The 25,358-nt window shown below is 40.2% G+C and overlaps 1 protein-coding gene across 1 annotated transcript in view; it reads right to left on the reverse strand.

Annotated features, from left to right (window-relative positions):
- Nucleotides 1–23,957, reverse strand: part of TNKS (tankyrase) — a 68,723-nt gene extending 44,766 nt beyond the window's left edge. The window contains exons 1-4 of the mRNA XM_080986735.1: nt 23,735–23,957; nt 21,884–21,979; nt 5,211–5,247; nt 4,471–4,546 (exon numbers count right to left, since the gene is read on the reverse strand). Of these exons, the coding sequence (XP_080842861.1) occupies nt 4,471–4,524 (54 nt within the window). The 5' untranslated portion in view covers nt 4,525–4,546; nt 5,211–5,247; nt 21,884–21,979; nt 23,735–23,957. The remainder of the gene's footprint in view (nt 1–4,470; nt 4,547–5,210; nt 5,248–21,883; nt 21,980–23,734) is intronic.
- Between the last annotated feature and the right edge of the window lie 1,401 nt (nt 23,958–25,358).

Here is a 25,358-nt window from a genome sequence, read left to right on the forward strand (position 1 = left end):
GGCTCTGTCTTCTGAAATAAGATGCACTCAGTTGGCTCATTTGTATCTGCAGAAAGCATGATGAGTTATTTTTTGGCTCTGCATTGGTCTTGCATCTCCCTATGGGCCTCCATTTATGTTTAGGGGCTTTGTTAAGTATGCACAGCATGAAAAGGAAGTTAATTTCTGTATCAAGCTGCTTTTATTCTCCAGTTTCCAGCACCATAAAACAACACTGCAGAAAGTTCCAGAAACATACTTTAACATGACAGAAAGCAAACAGTTAAGAGAGTCCAGAGATCTGAACTTGCACTATAAAGGTTTAATGGGGTGAGGGGCAGAACTTTTAAAAGAATTAGCAGCCTGGAGAACTGCAACTCACTAAGGGCCAGTCTACACAAGCAGATCGCACATTGAAACCTTTTCTGGTCTAAAGTCTCATCCAGTGTAAACAAACACTGATGACAACCCTCAGAATCTCACTGCTTTGAAGTAAATAAATTAGCAGATGTTGTTATAATGTGTTTTATGATGGCTTGAGCACCAGCAGTAAAGCTGGAGTAAGTAACTGCCATTTTAAATGGTGTATCAGTAACCACGAGGGCTGCTGAGGTAAAAGGACTCTGGACATCACTGCAATGATATGGAACCTGCAGCCCTCCAGATGCTGTCAGACTACAACAACATTATCCCAGACCATTGGCCTTGCAGGCTTTGACTGGTGGGAGAAGGAGTTCGGTGACTTGTTTCCTAGCCTTGCTGTATATGACTGCTTCCAAAGGGATAACTGCAGTTCCATTGCTGCCCACTATAAAAACTTCCCTTGTGTCACACAGAAGCATTTATGCAGAGCTAAGCTTTGCAAGATCTTTTTGGAGAGTAATGCAGAGGCAATTTATTTTAATGCAATATTGTAAAAGTTGTTTGGTAATGTGAAATTGAGTTTGTATCATTTTCTTCTGTATTGTGTCAACACAATATACTTAGTTTGTCTAACTGAATTAGCTAACTGAATTTATTTTTCCTGGTGTTACTGTTTAATTTTTTAATCTTTGATGAGCATATTTGCCATTGATTTCCTGCCAATATGTATCATCACTTGGCATTCTGAATTCAAACACAGATACTAGCCAATTCTTCATTTACAATTCAATTCATTGACAGATAATAGGGTCATGGGTTCATTAGAAATACAAAAAACTGCACAAATGGATTCTAAAAATATATAGGATGACTGATAGGATTATTTATAGTATCTTGGAGTCATTTTTCCCCACGCAAAACCGCAACCTCTAGCTGTTATTAATAAGCAGAGACTATTATGTACTAAAACTTCAGTAGAATACGAGCTTGAATGATGGAATTCAACAGTATACACGTTTCTTCAAAATTCTATACAATATACAGTGTTGAAGATTTTATTGAAGAATTACAGCCTCTTATAACTGTAAACAAAAAAGCGCATCCTCACATTTCAGCTAAGCAATTAATGTTGGTGCCTAGAACCAGTTTGTGTTGCACAAACACTAGTGTTTTAAGCAATGACTGCTGTGCGCATGAATCTTTCACAGCCAGCAGTCATTACTCTGACTGCTGGGATTTCCTAACCCAAAATTAAGGCTTGCTCCATGGTCTCTTATTTAGGCATGCATAGCCTATCTTCCTATATCAACGATGTCAAGTATTTGAAGCTCAAACCATTTTACTCATTTATCTGAACATAATAGAGAGAGGTAAAGGGAGTATGTGTGTGTGTACACATGTGTGTGTGTGTGTGTGTGTGTGTGTGAGAGAGAGAGAGAGAGAGAGAGAGAGAGAGAGAGAATGAGAATAAAGGGAATTTCCCAGATAAATTCCAAATCCACATGAGGGCAATCTTTACTAGGCCAACTAAAAGGTCACACCCCTGGTTAACTCCTTTCAGCCTAATTGGATGCTTAGACATGGAAAGATGGCAGAATGTAACCTGGTACTCAACTTAGGTATTTCCTGCCTAATATAGTGGAGTCTTGAAACCCATAGATGAAGGGTGGGATTCACCCAACGAACCTCAACGAAGTCTTGCACAAGGACTTCAACTTGCACAATGGGGCTTTCCTCTCTGTATCACCACCATCCCAATGTGCCCCCCCCCCAGTGGCATGGGGGGGTGAGAACACACACCCCCCGAACAGCACATGGGGAGTCATCTGGCAAGCTGATATGCTTGCATAGACGGAACATTTGTAATAGTGCCATGCTGAATTCTACCTGAAGCCAGCTGTTGATTTTGGTGGCTTTTAGGGTGGATTTAATACTAATGGTGAAACCAGAGCAACGAGGCACTTATCCAATTTGGTACACTACTGAACCTTGGGGATGCCAGATGAAGGAAAGGAGCAAAAGGCTTCAGCAGTATCACAGAATGAGACATATTGAAAGGCAAGAGTCTCAAAATCGCATTCCTTTGGTCAATGCAGGAGCCAGCAGCATTCCCCAACCCCAATCAAGGTTCAAGGTTCAAAAGCATTACATATGCACTGTTCCCTATGCGATATGTGACTTGTTCCCTGACAGAAGCAAGGGCAATCGCTGCACAGGTGGATATCTGTGAACAGGTCAGAGTCCTGCAGAGTTTTGAATATTGGAGAGTATGCTTTCAACAAAGAAGACATTTTGATAGGGGAGAGAACTGAATGGTGCCTCCACAGTTACAGTAATAGATTAAAAAGAAATAAGCATTTGCTGACCTGTAGGGATACCCCAAGATCCATCACATGGTAGGAACAGTTCTCAACAGAGGAGCTCAACAGTAGCTACCAAATATACTCATTATATAAATGTTTTGTTGTTAATAACAATTTTATTTTTGTTTTGAATAGAAATCTGTTGGTTTTGATCAATTTATCTGCTACTGCATCTCAATTGTTTTAAATACACTGAATTTCTTTCCTTTGTATTCCCTTTCAGAACATTCAGATACATTATATTCCTGAACCATTAATACTATACTTGATGGCATATTGTTTTGGGCCTCATTTAACTATCTGTGGGGATTTAGCTACACAAAAAAGTTCTGCTCAGGACTTCTATATTAAGAACACTGATTATAAAAGAAAACTCTTTAAATAAACACACACAGTTGCATATCATCACTTAAAAGACTTCCCCATGCTATCAGACTAAGAATACAGTACTACAAATCATCTGAATAATTCCTAAATGTAAGTTGCTTGCACAGACAGTTCTAAGGAGATTCAGAAGTACTTAGTTGCGGACAAATGGGGGTGAGGGTAGTGTATATAGTTCATTGTGACAGTAAAACCAACTGATGGTCATTCTAACATATAAATAAAAACAAAACAATATATATAATCACACACACACAAGCAATGCATGCCGCCAAGTTTTAAATCAGTACAACTAATCAAGAATCTGGTGGGTTTAATTTTAGCTCAGTTACAGATTATACACACATTATTAAAAAGAAAGGGCATGGTCCCATAAAATATAAGCAGTTATAAACATTGAAATAAATGGCACTTACATGAGCCTTGCTCTGTAGTGTTTGTGTCAAAAAATATTTAAACTGGCCCTTTTTGCATTGCAAATGAATAAACTTATTTTTAAAAAGATTTAGCTCCAAAATAGACAACTGGGAGACCAAGGGCCACAACATGCCCCAGTTTTTATGAGTCTTCCCTCTTCAGCTCAGCTTGGGCAGGAATGATCCAGCCTTGCAGGCCAAAGCAGCTGGTCATCCCTGTTTGAGACTATGCTATGAAGATTTTGGCAAACCCTAAAAATAGCCACTGAAGGAGAAGATTCCTAATCTGTGTGGACCTGGGTCAGTCCCAAGAGCAAATTCTAGTATACCAATTACAAAATTTCAAAGCTAAGCAGCGAAATTAAATGGTCAAATGCACATTATGTAATTTAAGAGAACATGTCATGAAGTCTGGCTGGTAGCCTGTCATTGTAGGTTCTTCCCTTCCCCTTCTAACCCAATCCATTTCATTCAACATCCCCGTTATATAAAGCTGCAGCCAGACATCAAAAGCATAAAAATATCAAAAGTTAAGAGAATTCAATAGGCACAAATCATACCGATATGGAATTAGCTATGCTAAGCATAGTAGTAGGGGCTTGGACTCCTACCTTTCTTAACTGAACAATACCACAAAAAAGAAAATACTAGACAGACTGTTATTTTACAGCTATTAACAGCCCAAACATGCAGTTTATTTTTATAGCCGAACTATCTGAAGCACAGCCCAATAGTTGACATTTGAAACAAATAGCATGATTTCAAGTGCACGCTCCACTGCCTCTGTCAATCTGTCACAAACCATCAATATTAGGCATAGCATCATTTAATTTCATAGTTAACAGACACGAATTAAAACACTTCCACATAAGTGATGGGTTAAAAATATTTTCAAATTGACAAGGCATGCAGGTTAGCTGTCAGGGGGGAAAATGACAAAATGTGTTAAATATGCACAGACTTACTTTTCGCCCATCACTTGCATGGCAGTTCACATTTAAAGGTGTCAACAAAGCCATTAGTTTTTCTTCATTACCACTCCTGCATGATAGAGAAGTAAGAAAGAGGGAGAGCCCCTTATAAAATATTTGAAATGGAGTTATTATATACTGTTCTATATACTGGCATGTTCAAAGAACCATCTAATATGCATTTCAAATTGCAAAAAACAGACACTTGAAACAATTCCTTTAAGAATACACCATGTAAAAGATTAACATCAATTTAATGTTTAATTTATATTTTACTTGGTTTTATGTATCTGCCGAAAAGACGTTTCCCAAACACCTATTTTTGTTACATTCCCCAAGACGCTATAAATAGCTTCAGAGCTCTTGCTGAAGGTTTCTTATGATGGGCTTTAATAAGAAAATGCGAAATATGCCTTTCAGGTATAAAATAAAGAGAAAATGTCCTAATATACTGTTTCTTTCTAAAATGATCACTCTAAACATAAATGAAATTTGGAGCACATTATGTCAAAATGCAAGCACCCCCATCATACTGCATGATTACAAATAAACACATTCTTTTGCTTTTTGCAAGTGGCTAAAATCCAAAGCAACCCATGCTAACAAGCCTTGTTTATCTGCATAATTTCATAATAGGGTAATGACAGAATGACAGCGATCATAAAAGCCCATTTTTCATCCCGGCTTTCTACATCCTCCCTTCAAAAACCATTTGTATTCTGAGCAGCACTTACCTAGCAGCTTCCAGGAGTTCGTCCTTCTTGTATTCACCTAAATGATTGCAAAATATCATGCTGTTAGCATTTGGCAGAAGACAGATTAAGAAATGCAGCAGGAAGCAAATACAGAATTAAACAGAACGGGGGAGGGGGGAGAGTGAGCCCACACCCCGCTGGGTGATGGAGCTGTGACGTTAGCCAGCTTGTGGAGGCAGCATCACCAGTGCCTTGGAGACGGGCAGCAAACTGACGCAGCTTCTTGTCCAATCCTCGGATGAAATGGCTTTCTTCAGACAACCAATGAATGCTCAACCTGTATCTAGAAACAATCCCTCCGATAACAGCATGGCAGCTGAATACAATGTCTCCTCCCCCACTTTTCCTATTCACTGTATCACATAGCGTGAAAACGTAAGAAAAAAAGTAAAGCCACAACCCCCTGAATGCCTTTCTAGCTTGACAGTATCTTGCAAAACAATTATTTTACGTCAGAACTTCCTAAGCCACTGCCTCATAAGAGCATGCTTCTGGCCTTAAGGAAAGCAATGCATCAAAAGAGATGGGGAAAGGCAAAAGCATTCAGAAAGCTGCACTTAAAACCTACCATTAAAAGGTTATTTGGCTGTTTTCGTATCTTAGGGCAAAATTCTAAATGCACGTCCTGAACTCTAGCTAAACTCCCAGTGCCAAGGGTTCCATGGAATATCTGAAGCTTTTTGATTTGAAGAGTATTATTTGAATCCTCAGGTCTTCAAATTTTAAAAGTTGCAAAAACCTGAACTGGGAAATGCTGAGTACACCTCAATTTAAGAGCCATAAAGTCAGGAAATTACAACTAAAATAATCCTCACAATAGCAGCTACGGTATCCAGGCCATCTTAACATTGCCCTTTCGCTCACAGAAATATTACAATTAAAAACCATTGCACTTTACAATTATGGCTAGCAACATGTCCATTAAAATCACCTGCCAGGGACACTTGCACAAATCCACACACACAGACACAACTACTGAATGAATGTTAAATCAATGTGGGGATATTTGGAGAGCACACACATAATTTCTATTCAATGGCCACAGATACACAAGACTAAGCCACACTGTGTAATTTGTCAAGAGATCCCATTTTACTCCTTCCTTAGTTGGTGGGGAAACAAGCCCTGAAGTGGCTGGCTTAACATCACATCTTAATCAGCATTCATGATTTGTTTCTCTCAAACAAACCAAAAACAAAACATGGGCTCCTTTGTTGCAGTTTGAGAGAAACAAAGCACAAATCCTTGCTCAGAAGTAACTCTATGGTTTGTTTGCCAGCTCAACAGAGGAGGAAACAGGAGTATTCACTGCTAATACACCTCATACATATTATAGTTAAAAGAAACCATGCAGTTTGGGCTCAGTGCTACATGCAAATGCAACACTGTGAAGTGTCTGTGAAGTATCTGTGAAGAATAAATACAGACTTGCCTTCATAGGATTCAACCTATGAAGTGGCCTTACAGTGTCAGCCCATTGGCCTAGATAGCCCATCATCGTCTACATTGACTATATCAATGGCTTTTCAAGGCCTCAGGCAGAGCTGTTTCCCAACCCTGCTAGCCAAGATCCTTTAGCTCAGGGGTGCCCAAACTTTTTTCAAAGAGGGCCAGATTTGATGAAGTGAACATATGTGAGGGCCGATCAAAGTTTGCTGAGCTTTTTTTACAATTTTACCCCAAAGTTGCTGAGCTTTTTTTAAAGGATTTTACCCCAGGACTGCCACGGGGGCCAGATTAGGCCCCTGAAACAGACTCTGGACAGGCCTGCTTTAGCTGGAAGTACCAGAGACCTTGTGCGCCCAATGTATGTCGTCTAATCCTTCTCATACTGTAATATCACCATAAGGACTAGAGGGAAATACAGTTTTATTCACTCCCCCTTACACTGTATTTTTGCTCCTTCAAAAGAAAAAAGAAATTCAGAACATGCTGCCTGAGTGCTAGAGGGATTATTGGGTGTGTCCAAGGACTTCTGTGCAACGAGTAGGATTTTTTATTCTTCTGAATAATGGATAATACCATATCATAAACTAGACAAGGTTCTGCTGTTCAATAAATTCCCCTTAGGCACGTGGAACTAGTCCAGCTGTTACTTTGGATCCTGGCCATCAGTTACAACCTTGTATGCAGCACCTAAGTGGAAACACTAAACATTACTATTCACATGCAAATACAAACTGCTAACAATGCTAGAGAGATATAATTATTTTATTCGAAGCAGATAACCTATTATCTCTAGGTGAAATACACTTACGCATTTTGAGGATCATTGGCATTCTTGCTTTACATTCAACAACCTTGCTAGTACCACAACACAAAAGAGGTTACAAGCATGTTTCAGACTTTACCATATCCTGCCGAAGCATGAATAAATTGGAAAGTGCACAAGCTTCTTTGTTCAATCTGCAGAATGATTTCAAAGAACTACATTATTATTTGCTGGTTGCTTTTAACGCAAAGCAACTTGCAATATAAAAACAAAACATTAAATAAAGCCAAGTATAAGAACAGGAATAAAATAAATACCTAAAATGTTCATCCATAATACTGTACACAGTACACAAATGGGTGGATCTAAATCAACCCACGCCACTCAAAAAATGAGCAGAAGAGCCTTTCCCCTACAAATTAAGAGTAAAAAGCATTCCACAAAAAGAAAGCCACCACTGAGAAGGCCCTCAGAGGGGCCACACAGACATGAACCTCAGATGATGAATGTTGAGTCCAGACTGATTTATGTGGAAGAGGTATATCTTGGTATACCGAGGCCCTGAACCACATAAAGCTTTATAGGTCACCAACAGCATCCTGAATTGAGTCCACAAACCTACTAGTACACAATGCACTTGTGCCAAGATTGGTGCTATATGATCAGTCCATCTTGCTCAGGTCAGCCATCAGTCTACTGAATTCTACACCAGCTGTAGTTTCCAAACAGTCTCCAAACGTAGCCCCACATATGACACATTGCAGTAATCTAACCTATTGCCAGGACACAGGCCACAGAAGTTAGGCTATCCTTATCCTCATAGGAGTCTAGCTGGGCCAGCAACCAAAGCTGATGGAAAGCACTTTGACCACTAAGTCCATGTCAGTCTCAGACAAGCGTAGTGGTTCCAAAAGCACCCACGAGCTGTGCAACTATTCATTCCAAGAGAGTGCAACCCCAATCCTGAACAGGCAAGGGCCCACCCAGCCAATCTAGAGAACCCACCAATACTTATTTGGATTAAGCTTCAGTTTATTGGTTCTCATCTAGTCCATTGCGACATCGAAAGGAGAAACAGATCTGCCTATTATCAACATATTGCTGACAACCACTCCCAAACTCCCGATGACCTTACTCAGTGGTTTCATGTAGATGTGAGTGGTGCTGCCCACCCCAACTAGGGCATTCACTCCAGAATAATAGCATACTATACCATAACACATCTTGAGAGATCAAAGAGAATTAACAGGCATACACACACCCTTGACTTTCTCCTAAGAGAGAATTAACAGGCATACACACACCCTTCTCTTTCTCTTAAGAGCCAGTGTGGTGTAGTGGTTAAGAGCGGTAGTCTCGTAATCTGGGGAACCGGGTTCGCGTCTCCGCTCCTCCACATGCAGCTGCTGGGTGACCTTGGGCCAGTCAGCCCCACTCACCTCACAGAGTGTTTGTTGTGGGGGAGGAAGGGAAAGGAGAATGTTAGCCGCTTTGAGACTCCTGAAGGGGAGTGAAAGGCGGGATATCAAATCCAAACTCTTCTTCCTGACAGGGTGACCAAAGCACTTTCTGTGTGAAAACCAGGCCTAAACCCCCATTGATATGGTTCTAGAAAATTGGTTTCATCCAAAAGAGCTTGGCTCTGGCCCACGACCAAACACTCAAGAACCCTCCCCTCAAAGGGGACATTAGATAATTAACGTTTTTGAATCCACTGAGGATTTCTTAAGGAGTGGTCTTACAATCACCTTTAGGTAGGTATGGACTACCCCCTATTTGCATGAGGCATTAATTAAGTAATGCTGGTGGTCCATTATTCACTATCAGCAAGAGCACAAGTGGATGACCAAAGCAAACTTTGTCCACATCCTTACAAACTGAAACTGATCGAGAACAGGGGGACTAGAAAGTGCTCTGGACACCTCTTGAGAGTCATCTGTAACAGCGGAGCCAAGATCCTGGGCAGATGCACAAGACTTTATCCTCAAAATGCTTGGCAAACAAGACACAGCAAGCCATTGTCCATTCTATTGCCTCCTTTGGGCAATGTAAAAGGCCCCATACCTGAAAAGCTCCACCAGACAACACAGTGCGGATGCAATGGAAGCAGCAATGTATGTCTTCTTCACTAGCAAAGATTAGGCTCGATGAAGAGCACTCACGGGTGTTTGGTTGTATTCACCTGAAGTTTTGCTCCACTTACCTCCGAAGAAGCCATCTCCCACCTTGCTTCATTGCCCTAAGCTCTGGTGTATACCAAGAAGTTAGAAGAGCTTTATAAAGCAAGAGAGGATATTTAGGGCTGATAACGTTAACAGACCAAGAATCCTTCTGCATATTACACAGATCAGCCAGGGCTTCAACAAAGCATCAACTGTACCCATCAGAAAATCCCACCCCTGCCCCACCGGCTCTAGGTCATCTGAAAACCAATTTGCTCCATCAACCTCCAAAAGCAGACCATCCAAATAGGGCCCCTGCCTCTGCGGAGAAGGTAAGCTGCTGAAAGTCAAAATCTCAGCAACAAGTGATGCAGTCATGACAAGGGACTGATGTTGATATCCTCCACTCTCGGATCACTCTCTTCCTGGCCAGCCAAGAAAACCGGATCCATGAATTAATATATTCATATATGAAAGGGCAGCATAAAGATGGTTACAGCTACGAATGGCAGAATTATTTGTATACTTAGGCTTTCAGGAGACACTTGTTTTACATATGCATGTTCTAGAAGAGTCATGAATTAGGATATGTAGACAATGGCAACAAAGTGCATTGGCAGATTTACCCAGCAACTTAACACTCACACGGGTCTTAAAATGGAGAGAATCAAAATATACATATTTAATACTGAGGAATAGCTCAGCAACAATGCATCTCTTTTATGGCAATGATGATCACTCAGTAACAATACAAAGTTCTTTAGTGTGAGGGAATTAGCCAATTGATTCTAACCACAACTAACCTAACAACATGCATAGAAGAAAGAGCAAGCACACAGGGTGCAAGAGAAGGAAGGGTGAGGTGGAGGTCAGTGCTGCTTAAGGAAGAACAGTAGTGGACTCATTTCTCTGTGGACTCATTTTACAAACTAGGGCACAGTTATGAGCAGCTGGGAAGGGAGGACCAGAGGGTGACATACAAAAACCTCTCTCTCTCTCTCTCTCTCTCTCTCTCTCTCTCACACACACACACACACACACACACACACGGGGGACAGAAGGAGCAGATAATTTGTAAGGAAAGGTTCTCCAGAAGGCAGAATAGAGAGTGTGAATCACCAATCAAAGCACCATTGGGCAATGGGAAAGAGAACCTGGGCATGTTGAAGCCAAGAGCAAGAACAGTAAGCAAGAGGGAGCCCTTTAAAAAGGTTTCTTGGCAACTGGAAAAGAGAACTCTCCTTCAGCCATCAGGAGGCAGGAGACTGTATGGAGTCCTTAAAAGGACTATATACAGCAGGCTTCCTCAACCTCAGCCCTTCAGATGTTTTTGGCCTACAACTCCCATGATCCCTAGCTAGCAGGACCAGTGGTCAGGGATGATGGGAATTGTAGTCTCAAAACATCTGCAGGGCCGAGGTTGAGGAAGCCTGACATACAGCAAATGCGCCCAAAGGAGCAGAAACCAGATGTAGTGGAGGAAAAGCAAAGGAGGACAACAGGTTCTGGCCTGGCAGTTTGAGTGATTCAGCAAGTGATTACAGGTAGAGTGGATCTAGGCAACCATAACATTTTTTACTGGGAAACCTGGAGTTTATAGTCACTTGTAAACAAAGACTTTAGAGCAAATTCCAAAACTGATTTGATACAAGAAATGCATAATTCCTGGGCAGTCATGTTTTCCAATACCTGTCTCCTGGTGTATCTTTTGCTCTAGGATGCTTAGTTTGGTCAGAATCGCATATACACTTCCAGAGTTAAAACTAAATACATTACTTCTGGTAGATGAGCCACCATAGCCTCTAGAGTGCCCTGAAAAATTGTGCCCCAGGCTTTTAAAACTCATCTACCCATGTACTATCTGAAACCAAAGAGACACATTGGTTGCCAGATGTGAAATATATTGGCATTATTTTCAGTTCTCCTACCCCACTACTACTCTTGATTGAGTTTTCTTTTGTTGCTTTAACTGACATGGCGACTCCTTGATTAGCATGATTGGATTTTAAACTGGAATAATGGCCTTAAGAGAGAATATTATGAAAATGATATACAGGTGGTATATGACCCCAGTCAAGCTTGCAAAAATCTATCACTTGCCCGATAATAAATGTTGGAAATGTAAGGAAACTGAAGGTACATTCTTTCACCTTTGGTGGACATGCCCAAGGATTAAGGCTTTCTGGGAGATGATCTATAATGAAATGAAAAAGGTATATAAACATACCTTCTGGAAGAAACCAGAGGCCTTTCTCCTGAGCATGGTCGGCCAATTGGTGCCAAAGAAGGACAGAACTTTCTTTATATATGCCACAACAGCAGCAAGAATACTTATTGCAAAGTACTGGAAGACACAAGATTTACCCACTCTGGAAGAATGGCAGATGAAGGTGATGGACTATATGGAACTGGCGGAAATGACTGGCAGAATCCGAGACCAGGGAGAAGAGTCGGTGGAAGAAGATTGGAAGAAATTTAAAGACTATTTACAGAAATACTGCAAAATTAATGAATGTTAGAATGATGTCAGAATGAAGTTAAGTGGTTTTAGTAGCAATGTTATAAAGGTGTATGTAAAAATGGATTGTTAACAGGTGAAAATCCAAAGTTATAATATATTAAAAGATTAAGACAAAAACAAAGAGGGAAAGGAATTGCTGAATTAACCAATAGAACTGGAATACAAAAAAGGGAGGTGTGAGGAGGTCAGGGAAGCAAGGAAATGAAATGTAAGGCATGGAAAGATTGATGTGTTTTTAAGTGTTTTTTATCTTTTTTCTGTATTTTGTATTTTTTTCTTTTCTATTTCTTTTTCTTTTTTTCTCTTTTTATTTATGTAATCTTTTCTTTGAAACTTTAATAAATATCATTTAAAAAAAAAATTAAACTGGAATAATGGACCTGAAGGGGCACTTGTTATACTGATGGCTAACTGGATTGTACTGCCCAGGGTCATGTCCTGTACATATGACTTGCAACATGCACTCCCTTGAGATGACCAACTTAACTTCTTCAGCTACTTTTCCCCTCAGGCAGGCCTCAAGCAGCCTCCTTGTCTTCTCTTGCAAAGTGAATCACTGAAGCCATTTTTAAAACTATAGAGGCATATAGGAAGTACTGGAGTGGAGTGTCTCCCAGGCTCATGAGTTGGCAGCCTGCCAACAGAACCGAGGAATTAAGGGAAGATGCACCCAGAAATTGTAAGCTATATCACTCCAGAAGGGCAAATGAAGAACAAGGTTGTTGGCTTTAAGGCTTGTACCAACAACCATCGGGGGGAGTAGAATGGCCATTCACACACACACACACACACACACACACACACTAAAATGTGCATGTGCTAATATGTATGTATAAATACACATTTAGAAGCAATTACTAGAATTTTTTTTTTTTAAATCCAATGAATCTCAACATTACAAGGAAGGCTGAGACCAGGTGGCCTAAGCAATCAAGATGTTAACGTCAAGGCCTCCCTTCTTTGAACAAGATGATTGGACAGCCCTTCAAACAAAGGAGGATACATGAACATGCTGCTGGATTGGAAGGGATTTCTGCCTTAGCTCAATGCTGGGGATAGCCAATGCCTCTACAGTACTGTTAGAATTACAGCAACATAATGAAGGAGAGACCTGAAGCAGTGATGGCTTCGCTGCAGGGAAACAACCTGTTTGGCATTTTATCTTTTGAAAATGAGGGTGCTGAAGGAAAACATTCTTAAAGTAAGAGCACTGCTATGGGGTACCTGTATTTTATTTAGTGTGTGTATATCTTGCCTTCCTCCACCATACAACTCAAAGCTGATTACATGTGCTTCCTAGATGCAGTCCTGCTTGGCTTCAGCAAGGTGGCTATGCCATGTGCCTTTAAAAACAAAAATGACCAGGGCATGGTCTAAAAGCCTCCATGAAGATTCATGGTAAGGTGGATGAGCTCTTACCCCTTATCAGACTTTGGAAACATTATCTAAGCATTGAGGTAGATGGTATTTTGTCATTTATCCCATACCTTAGAGACCCACACCTTTACGTATGTCAGCATTTAATATCATTGTGATAGGCACTTTTTCATGTGCCACCCCTATGCAGTTAAGACATCTGCAGTCCCCTCCCCACTCATCAGAGTATTAGGATTGCGACAGGAGAAGGGGGAAACTGCATCTCCATCAGAGCACCGGTTGATCAGAGTCTTAAACCTCTCCATCCACCCCAGTGCTGTATTTAATTCTTTTTGTTTTTGTCATTGCTGCCAAAGTTTGTGGGTCTTGGGGGCAGGGGAGCAAAAAGATAAGTAACCTGGGAAGTGTTGTTAATTAATTAATTAGCCTTTATAAACTGCTTAATATATTACAATTGCCAAATATGACTTGTGGAAAATCTCCCAAAGCATTCATGCATCTGTCAGATTCTGTAAGTATCCAGGGGCAGGCCATCCTCATGGGCCCCTCAACTTTGCAGTGGGGATCTGCACTGCAATACCAAGCTACAGATGGTCTGACCATACCAATAGGGTTAAATCACACACCACCACCACCAAAATAATCCAGACTACACCCCCATGACCTGAGCTGCAGACTAAAATCAAGGGTATGTCCTAACCATGTGTTCGGCCAGTGACAACGTGGGACAGTCCTATGGTTGTCATGGAGTTGAGCTGGCCCAGAGAGCCTTGTCACGCCACCCCTGCTAAAATAGATCCACATGCATTTTGTACAATGCACAAGAATCATATCAAAACTGCTCTATCAGTTATATCCACACCTTCTGCAGCTCATTACAATGAAGTTGTGGATGAACTGTGGCTGCACCAAACAAACTACCATAAAAGTCAAACTTGGACAGATATAAACTCAATAATGCCTCTCAGAGATCTATTTCCTATAAAAAAATCTGAAGCAGCAAATTATTACAAGATGAAAAGTTTTTATGTTCTGTATTAATCTAACAAGAAAAACAGACAGTGATGCCATCAATCTAATGCAACACAGTGACTTTTTAAAGCCTTTGGTGCTCTGCTATTTGTGACAGTAAATTGTTATAACACTATGCCAACTGCCTCTCCTATTGTCAACAGGTGATGCTAGACATCTGGGTTAGTGCAGCACAATGGAGACAGAACACCAGCAGCAGAGGAAGGGTACACAGTTGCATTTTTAAAAATCCCAAGGCTTTTTTGGTAATATTTGTGTATGTAAACATTCCATGGTATCACAGTAAGTTAACCAACAACTGGGGTTGGGTGGATTAGAGCTACCAGGAGATTTTTAACACAACTGTAAGATGTCACTATTGTGATTGTATATAAACAAGCAGTTCCTGTATCCACAGCTCATTACTCTATAGAGAAAAGAGGGGGAATATGTGATAGATTTTCGCACACTCAAAATTGCCAGAGGACCTTGAGTTGTTAGAAGAAAGCAGGCAAAAGCTTTCAAAATATACCTGTAGATAAAGAGATATGCTATAACCAGAGACAACAATACAGAAATTGCAAGGAAGTAAGAGACAGCTGAAAACAGACAGTTGAACAAGGGCCATGGGAGGAGGAACAGAAATAGTGATGACAGATCAGGCAACAACACTGCAAAGTCCAAAATTCACATTCACATGTTCATCAGTACCTTTCAAACGTATGTGTTAATAAGTTCTGAATCATGCCAACTACCATGATTTCTAAACTCATTCCCATTCATCTCAACTGGTCATATAGCTAAAAAGGTTAAGTATTAACATTGGTATGAAACATTGGTCTTTCAGCAGATTACGTTATGCGTTTCCATTAAGATGTCCACTTTAACTTCATTGCAAATATTTATGCTGAAAATTTGTTAGTGTGCAAACTGTCATTTTGATATCTAAATGTAAATCCATATTTTATTACTGTCTCTAAAAAATTTGTTACATCTAGACTCACACAGTGAATTATAAATATATCACAGGAAAGAGTACAAGCTCTCCATCAGCTATGTCCTCGCAATCACCTCATTAAAAAAAATGCAAGCTGCTATAATTTTCTGCAATTACATGCAAATCAGCAGCAGTTCTCTGGTTCACGGTTGTAATACACTCCTAACATCACTGCTTTTACTGCTGAAGATGTTGGAGTCAGGATGATTGACCATTTATTGCTACAATTCTTTGCAGATGATAACATCTAACATTTTAATTCAATTTGCTGGGTCACTATAGCACATTCCACTGTCTGAATAGCAGCTGCTAGCATGTTCATAGAACATTTTCTCTTCAAAGGGGGATAGCCAACTTGTCAGGCTGCAAAAGCAGACCAAGTCTACCAAAATAATAATCTGATCTCCAATAAAATGTCGGGGGGGGGGCTCATTTATAGTTCACTATTAATTTCATTATATAGAATTACAACCCAAACACCCACTCAGAAAATTCAGCCCAGCAGGGGGTGTTGATTTGGAGCCATAATTTAACATTCCTCCTCTTTGCCATAGACCCATTGCATGGTGTAGCTGTGGGGTACCATTACTTAAAATGATGTGGTACATTTTCAAAGGGATATCCTACTAGCCACTGCTTACAAGAGAAATGAAAAAAATAGCCCAGTGGCATTTTAAGCCTATAGCAAATGTATTAATAAAGGATTGGAGGGTTGGGTTGGGTTGAATGATATATTGGGTCCCTCCAGGCTTCTGGTTTTATATCTGTCAAATGAGATTCTGCAGCAGAAGGTACTGCTAAAGCAGTCAAACCAGTTTATTTTGTTAAGCACCCTTTGCACATGTCTAAAGATCTGCACAAGTACATGTATGCTGACACAGAAACAACTAGCTAGTGATGCTTTCAGAAGGAGGAAATACGTTTTCTCCCACTGATTTAGGTGTGAGGGTGCCAGTGTAATGCAATCTCCAACCAATGTGAGTTGTGCCAGTGCCAGTGCCAACCTTGGGTTTTGATTTCTTAGAATGAAGGTCACAAGAGAATGCAGTGTCTTTGTGGATATATGATTTTATTTACAGAGAGAGAGAGGCTGAGCATAAGGTGGAAGGACTCGCAGCATTAACAGTCAAACAGATCTTGTTCCCCCATTACCCATTAGGTTTCCAGGGAACCCCTGAAAGCCATAACACAACACATAGAGCAAGTCAAGTCTGCATGTCTTCCCACCTCCAGATGAGACTAGCTCTCATCTTTTGTTCACCACCTAGGTAGCTATGCCAGGATGAATTGGTTTTAAGTGTATAACAGTAATATTGCATATAAACGTCAAGGAATACCAAGAATGATGCATGTGATGAAGACAATTCTAGCCCAAGAAAGCTTATGCAATAATCTACATGATAGTCCTTAAAGTGGTAGTACTGTTCTTTTCATCTTACCTACAAGCCCTGCTCCCTGTTTTGCCGGCCTATTTCCACCTACCCTTTATTGTCTATGACTGTTTAAAATTTTCTTGTATTTTTGTAACAGACTGAACTATATAATTTTTTTTTGGAAATTGCAGCCACCTTGAGCATGGCTTAGATGTGGAACGGCTGCATATGAATAAACCATGTTTTGATAAAATTGCACTATGGCCTTACTTTAAAGGGCTGTTGTGAGAATAAAATAATATAAAACACTTTGGCAAATTTAAAATGCTACTCCAAGGAAGCTAAAAATAAACGAAGAACCGTAAGTCGTACCTTGGCCAATATAGAAACCCTTAGCTGTGATTCCTCCCTTATTTTTACCTAGGTTACAATACTGCCAATACCTCTTAGCAAAATCTCTACTTCATGATTTCAGAACAAGATCACAAGGAATTATGTATGCATACATACATGTATTTGATGGGTATTGTGGGGAGGACATTCCTGAGGGCAGAGAACAGGAGTGAGGAACCTGTGACCCTGTTGGAGTGCAGCGCTCATCATTTGTCTTCATTAGTCACACTGGCTAGAGCTGATGGATATTAAGATTCCAACAGCATCTGAAGATCAAAGGTTCCCTACCCTTGGCACAGATAGTTTGCTGTATTCATCAAGTTACAAACAGCTTTTTTGCTAGAATTCAGAAGTGTAACTTTTACCCAAAAGGTCTACCCTGAGCATGACCTATCAGCCCGAGTTCCTCACAACTAAATCCACTGCATGTTTGCCAAGTTCTACGGGACTGAACGCTTTGTCCAAGGTCTGTAGATTAAAACTCTGATAATTAATAAATCAAAATGTATTTAACTGGACAGCAGAAGGCTGTTAGCAGTTATTTGTCACTTGTAAGAATATAGTAAAGGTAAAGGGACCCCTGACCATTGGGTCCAGTCGTGGCCGATTCTGGGGTTGCGGCGCTCATCTCACTTTATTGGCCAAGGGAGCCGGCGTACAGCTTCCGGGTCATGTGGCCAGCATGACTAAGCCGCTTCTGGCAGCGCATGGAAACGCCGTTTACCTTCCTGCTGGAGCAGTACCTGTTTATCTACTTGCAGTTTGACGTGCTTTCCAACTCCGAGGTTGGCAGGAGCAGGGGCCGAACTATGGGAGCTCACCCCGTCGCGGGGATTCAAACCGCCGACCTTCTGATCGGCAAGTCCTAGGCTCTGTGGTTTAACCCACAGCACCACCTGCGTCCCTTTGTAAGAATATAGATTAGCCTATAACAGCTTTCACCATCCTGGTGCCCTCCAGAAGGTTCACCAGGCTGGCAAGGGCAGACCCACAGCATTTGAACACAGATGAGCAGAGGGTCCCTTGGGATGTACAGCTTCCAGAAGTGATGCTATCTTCCCTCCCTGAATCACCCTCCCTCTACCCCTCAAAATGCATGCTCCTACTTTGTGTAGCCTCTATTGGGACAGGGATACATTTCCAAGATCCCCAAGCACAACCAATGTAACACAAATGTAAAAAAGTAGGTATTTTAGTCTGCTACATCAACAAAATACCAACCTATAATAAAACTAGTTGCTTCTGTGACACATTTTAAAGGTTGTATTTTAAGGTTAACGAAAGTGGCAAAAACTTCACCCACCCTTTTTATGTGAAATAAGTAAGGTAGGGAACACTGGAACAGTTTTTGAGTAGGGCTTTCTAACCTTTCCCCAGCATTTATTCCTTGGGAACAGCGGCATTGCTAGAAATTAGTCCACAGCCTCAAATCTTTTTCAAAGTTTTTCTCGGTGGGTAATGGAGCTGAAGAAACTGAATTGAGCAGGGTGATCTTTGTTACTGGGTAATGTATAAATTTGAGGAATAAATTAAGATTAAATTTAGATGATGGGGTATATGTAGGGAAACCAAAATCATTTGGACTGAAATCTGTTGGGAAATTAATTGGGGGTAAATACACTGAAGAGGAATGATTTGGGATCATCTGGGCTGGGGTGCATGTTAATTAAATAATTTATATGGGGTGATTTGGATGGGAAATTAGTTGGCTTGCCTTATGTGGCATTTAAATTGCAATTTGTGTCTATACAAATAATTTAGCATATGCTAATGTGTGCCTATGGACCAGTGCCCTTAATCTTTTTAAGTACCTAGCAATGTGCTTGCTCGGGAACATTTGCTTTTCTTTTCCCTTTGTTATAAGCTGGTGAATGCACGTTTTCTTTCTCCTGTGAACAGATGTAGTATTAAAAATTCACATTATCAGGATTTTCATTTCTTTGCCAAAACATAAACTCCTTCATTAAAAACAGATAAAAGACTGAGAGGGAAGTTAAACTGAAGGGTGATATAATTAACAGCACAAAAACACTTAAAACTGAAAATAGTGCAGGTCTATACCTTTCACAGCAGATTCTCTCTTACACCAGCATCACAAAAGCTAGGAATAAGGCAGTGTCGGTTCGTGGCACGCTGCTTAAGTGAGATTTGGAGTACATCTCCAGGTATTACTCTCAGAATAAATGACTGGGAAAGATCTGTCTGAGGTCCCCAAGTAAAGACTTGACTATACAAGGCAAGGTGGAGTATTGACTTGACTTCTATGTAACTCTTTAGGGTTTATATCTTGAGTCTTCCAAACATAGTATCAGAGGCCTCAGTGGCTTGAGTTCCATGTATTCTTTCACCTGGATGTGTGATGTACCTAATGGTCTTTATGAGTGAGTTCTTAGCCTTCTCTGTACCCCAGCACATTGTAGGGGTCACTTGGAAGACCAATTTAACTGGACATCTAAATGCCTCACCTTATCATAAGGATAAAAATAATAGCCCAATGGATTGTTAGCTGCCACTATCTGCCAAATTTAGTACAGTACGACTCTACCATAGCTTAGCTAAAAGGTCAAAGCAAGGATGTGAACTGAGATGCTATAGGAGTTTGTTCATAATCCCCTTTGATCAAATCATATCAACTGTACTTTAAATAATTTGATTTATTAACAAAGCATACAGAATTCATTATTGCAGTCTATTTAAATAAATAGGAAATTGTTTTAACTTCTGGAATTTCCCTAACAAGTGACATAGGCTGATGGCTTGTCTTACATGCTACAGCACTAGCTGAGCCTAAAATCAGCAATCTCTCTACCTTCCTGGCAGATGCGCAGCATCCGACTAAAGAACTAGCTGCAGCTGAAGACATAGGATCTGACTATGCATTTATAGAACTTTGCCTGTGAAATTGACACAGTGGCCTAAACTGTGTTGGCTTGTGTGAAAGAAAAGTCAACCCTCATTGCCTACTCAGGAACATAGATGGCAGGAAGAAACACTGGGGTCTTGGAAAGCAATGAAAGGTGCTCCTTCATCTTCCTATCTGTGATCTTTTACCCTCTATTTTTCAGAATGCATTTTTAGGTACGATGTAAACAATTTGCAATATACATATGGAGCAATTCAGCCATATTCCTGACCAAGCAACGTTGTTACTCCAGGAATCAACAATAGCACCTTTCTTTTAACAAACAGTAAATGCTAACAAAAGTACTGTAACTGATATGTTTCTAGTTGCAACCCAAATTGTTGGCCTGATGTATTTGTGCCGTATCAATATAATGAAGATATGGTGCCAAAAAGAACACTCTGGTTAAGCATTGTCTTAAAAAACTACAGGCTACAGAGTTAAACTGCCAGATCCAAAGTGCGGAGATAATTTTTCAGAAGCCACAAGCTGCTGACAAATAACAAAGACATGGCTATCTTACTTAAAGCACTAACCAAGGTTATCAGGTCTAGCAGGACAGAACTAGAAATTTTTTTCCAAGGAATGACCAAAACTGACTAACTTGTTTGGTGTCATTAAAAAAAAATTATTTTAACATTTCTAGGAGTATTTCACCTGCTCTAACTGCATGGGTCCCAGGTGCTCAGCTCCACACCCTTGCTGCAGAGGATTTTGGTGGGAGCTGGGGTAACACCCTAAAGGGCAAGGGAAAGAAATGCTGCCTTAAATAACCTCGGTTCCATATGGACTTCTTGTAATTTCTGTTTCTGTACTCAATTTGAGCATGATTTTAGCTTGAGAACCTTTTGTAAGCTGCTTATGAGAGCTGTAAAGTGGGATATAAGTATTCTAAATAATAATTTTTTTAAAATAAAATCATTCTGATGAGAAAAGTCATCAAGGATTCACATAATTTGCAGACTCAAAACTCTTCTTTCCATAATAATTCTAGCAAGCTACTGTGTCATCCTCACATAAATAAAAAAACCATCCCTCATTTCTATTCCCCATGAGTCTCAAATGACTTCCTTTTTGTTTGCAAGTGAATAAAGAAACAGATGAGAAAATAAACTATATTCCTAACATTTCACTCAGTACTCTGTCTTTTACAGCCTCAAAATGTGAGACTCTCTCAGGAAAGACAGTGACATCATGATCAATCACCAAAATAGAAATATAGATTTTAGCTTTTCATCCCTTGCTACAACTCCTAAGCCCTTTTAAACAGATATGGAAAACTGCAGACTTCATTTAATTTCAATCAGCATATTTGGTCATGTAAACTTATAGATATGCTACTTTATCTTTAATTCTACAAATGATCATCAGTTCCTTTCTGTATATAAGTTGTAAAGGATTGAAATGGTTTATAGTAAATGAAGTAAATATATAGAAAAATGATATCGGTATCACTACAGTTCAACCAAAATACATTAACTGCAAGTCAGTTGTAGAGTGCCGGAATGAAGGAAGCACAACAAGCAACTTTATGAAATTTTATGAAATAAATAATATTTATAACATTTGGTCCTCACTAAGTACTACAATGAAATCTGTAAACATGCTGTGTACATTTGTGCTGTTTTATAGTAGAAAAAATAAGGAGTAGTTTAAGAGACTGATTACACACGGTAAGGTAACAAGAACCCGAATACTTCTCACCTGTAAGTACAGCTTTTGCAGAGGGATCTGCAAGATCCAAGGCCGACTTCCCATCTGTGTTTCGAATATTTGGATCAGCTCCATGCTGCAGTAGCACTGTGCAAAGAAGGAGGAAAGCTCTGAAAACTGACTTGCAGAATGAAAACATTGGCCATAAATAGTCCCAGTAACCATATAATGTATTACACACACACAAACACAAGGCCACAATCAAGAGAGCATCTCCCCCTCCATTTTTGCATTTCAAATGACTTCGAAACATGTTTCAAAAGTATCTTATCCAGGGAGAGGAGGGGGCAGTTGTTGCTCAAAGAAAAAAGCAGTCTCATTTGGCCCATGGAGTTAGCCATGCAGTTCCTGAACATCAAGTATAGTTGTCTTACATAGATTTGCAGTGCTATCTTATACATGTCTACTCAGATGCAAGTCTCATTGAGTTCAACAGGCCTAGCTACCAGAAAAGAGCTCACAGAATTGCATCCCTAGTTATCTTTTTTCCAGAAGGCTAGCAAGCTACAAAGCCTTACCAGACAATTATTAGACTGTAAATCTGCACAGGCTATGCATAGAATAGTGTGGTGGTAGCATAGCAGTAACAGCAAGTTGTCTGACTTTGGATTACTAATAATGCTGACTTTTGTTCAGCTCAGTTTTTCATATATTAGCTATTACACTCCTATACAGATGAAAGCATGAAACTAAAGCAATAAAATGAAGTATTGTGCAGTGTTTTACACTAGCAGGCAGCCATGTAAATTTCTTTTTCTTTCAAAAGGGATTCCAGATAATTAAGGATCATGCTCACTTTTCCTTTTTTTTCTCCCTTATTCTTTAGGGTGAACAAATAATATAATTTATCTGACCAAAATCCTTCATTTTTTTTAAAAAATAGAAATTTGTTAATATAAACCAATACAAAAATACCTTAAAAGTGAAAAGAGACCTGAATACAAATGCATGCAGAAATAGAAAAAATAAAAGGAAAAATACAATGGGAAGGAAAACCTGAAAACAACTGAGAATTCAATACCGCATTCAACTATCACATATTTAAAAAGGGGTGTGTGAGAGAGAGTCAATTCAGCTGTCAATAAAGCCTCTCCACAAGTTTACCTGCAGGGGGTTTAGTGGGCTGTTCAACAGAGTTAACATATGAAAAAACTTTTACCATGTCAAATAAAAAAGATATGTTTTTAATGAACACTTAAGGACTCTCCATTTATGTGTCAGATATTCTGATCTTTCGCTAGCCACTCCTCTCAGGAAGGACATGATTTGGACTTCCAACAGGAGGCCACTAACAATCTAGCTGCAGAAAGAAAGATAAACACAAGAGGTTTATGCACGATGGGCGAGTTGGTCTGGGGATAATACCTGTGAGCTGATAATGGAGATATAATCAGAATCCTTCATCAAAAAACAAAGAACCAAGGAAGTTGATGAACAGCCAAAACAAAGATTGTATCAGTTAAGTTCTCTGTATATTTCATAATAGTTTGCTGATAAATATAGAGGAACTGATGTAAAGAGGCCTTTTCAGACATTCTGTAGCACCTGAATATTTTTGCTTTGGTATCAGTATTATTGTTATAAGATACCGTATTTACTCAATTCTAATGCTCACCTTTTTGGGCCAAATTAAGTTGCAAAAATTGATGTGCGCATTAGAATTGATGACACATTTACATTCGCCAGCAAATACTTTGGTTTCAAGGTTCTGAAAACTGAGGTGTGCATTAGATTCAATGACGCATTAGACTTGAGTAAATACAGTAACAACTATGGGCCCATAAGATATAATACTATTGAAAACCACTGAAAAAAGGCATATTTTTGGAAAGATGCACTTACCAATACACACATCTATCTTGCCTTTGATAGCAGCTTCATGCAGAGGAGTATAATTCCAGTTGTCTCTGGCATTTGGATCTGCACCCTGACACAGCAACAGGCTGACTACCTCAGCGTGACCGAATGAACAGGCGTTATGAAGAGGTATCAATCCACCATCGTCACGAGCATGGACATTGGCTCCTGTCTGTAATAAGTGTTCCACTACATCCTTTCTTCCAAAACCTGCAAAAATATGTAATTTGAGAAAAACCATTAAAATGTTGAACTATACAAACATTTAGAACAAACAAATATATATATAGTTCACCTAGTACATTGTGCAAACTAAGACTTAGATTGGATTCATGAATATGGAATACTATTTTCTTGCTAATTTCATGTATTTTGGAGAAATAAATCTTTGGGTCCAGGCAGTGCTTCCTCGGCGTAGGCTCTGCTCTCCCCTGACCTGGCCAAAGAAATTGCAGAGTAGCAGCGGTCCTGCTTCCGTGTGAGAAAAAGGGATAAATCAGTCCAGAGACAGTCCGTCCTTATCTCTAGTAGCTTTATTTACAGAGCAATAAATTCCATCAGACACCATCGGAGCATTCCGGCATCTTTGTGCTTTCCAAAAGCACTCTCACAGCAGCTTCTAAGTTGAGCTGCTTCTCTGTCCGTTGCAGAGACAGATCTGAAGAGCATCAGAACAACATCCTGTGACACACTTCTCTGCATGGAGCTCCTCCCAGCTCCTCCCAGATCCAGATACAGGACACCAGTGAGTTTTAACCCTGTCAGTTCCAAACTCCACACCCCCTCTTGTCCTGCATCTGGAGACAACAGTCAACAATGCTTTCCCCATACACAGACCCTCACAGAACTCCTCGTGCTTCTGGAAGGTTAATGGTTTTGTGAAACCATCAGCGAGGTTCTTTGTTGAGGGACAGTATTTCAGAGCAACTAGCCCCTCATGAACGCTCTGACATACATTCCGGAAACGTATGTCCAAATGTTTGGTCCTCGCCTTGAATTGCCCCGTCTCAGCCAATTTGAGGCAAGGTTGATTGTCCTCATGCACCACAACGGGCAGACAATTCTCTCCACAGATTTCCTTGACCAAACACACATAGAACTCCAGCTCTCTGCAAGCATCTGATAGCGCACTGAACTCGGCTTCAGTAGATGAAAGCGCTATGAGACTTTGCTTCCGGGACCTCCACCCAACTACTGAGTCCCCAAACTTCACCACTAGGCCTGACACTGATTTGCGGTCTTCAGAGTTAGCCCAATCCGAATCCACAAAGCAAGTCAGCTTTACTTCTCCTTGAGCTGGCAACCTAAGACAAAAGTCTTTGGTTTCCTGCAAATACCTCAGAACTCTCTTGATGCCATTCCAGGCTTGCACACTGGGGTTTGATGCTTCCCTGCTGAGCAGATTGACAGCAAACGCAATGTCTGGTCTGCTCCACTGAGACAAGTACAACAAACTCCCTAGGGCTGACTGAAACACTTCAGTATTTTCGAACACAACGCGTTCTGCTTGCTGACATTCCTTTACGTATCCAGCTTCCATGGGTGACCTGGCACCTACACAATCAGACATTCTGAACTTTTCAAGCAACTGTTCAATCTTACCTTTCTG

This window comes from Podarcis pityusensis, assembly GCF_964106645.2.
Source record: "Podarcis pityusensis genome assembly, chromosome: 17".
Taxonomy (NCBI): Eukaryota; Metazoa; Chordata; class Lepidosauria; order Squamata; family Lacertidae; genus Podarcis; species Podarcis pityusensis.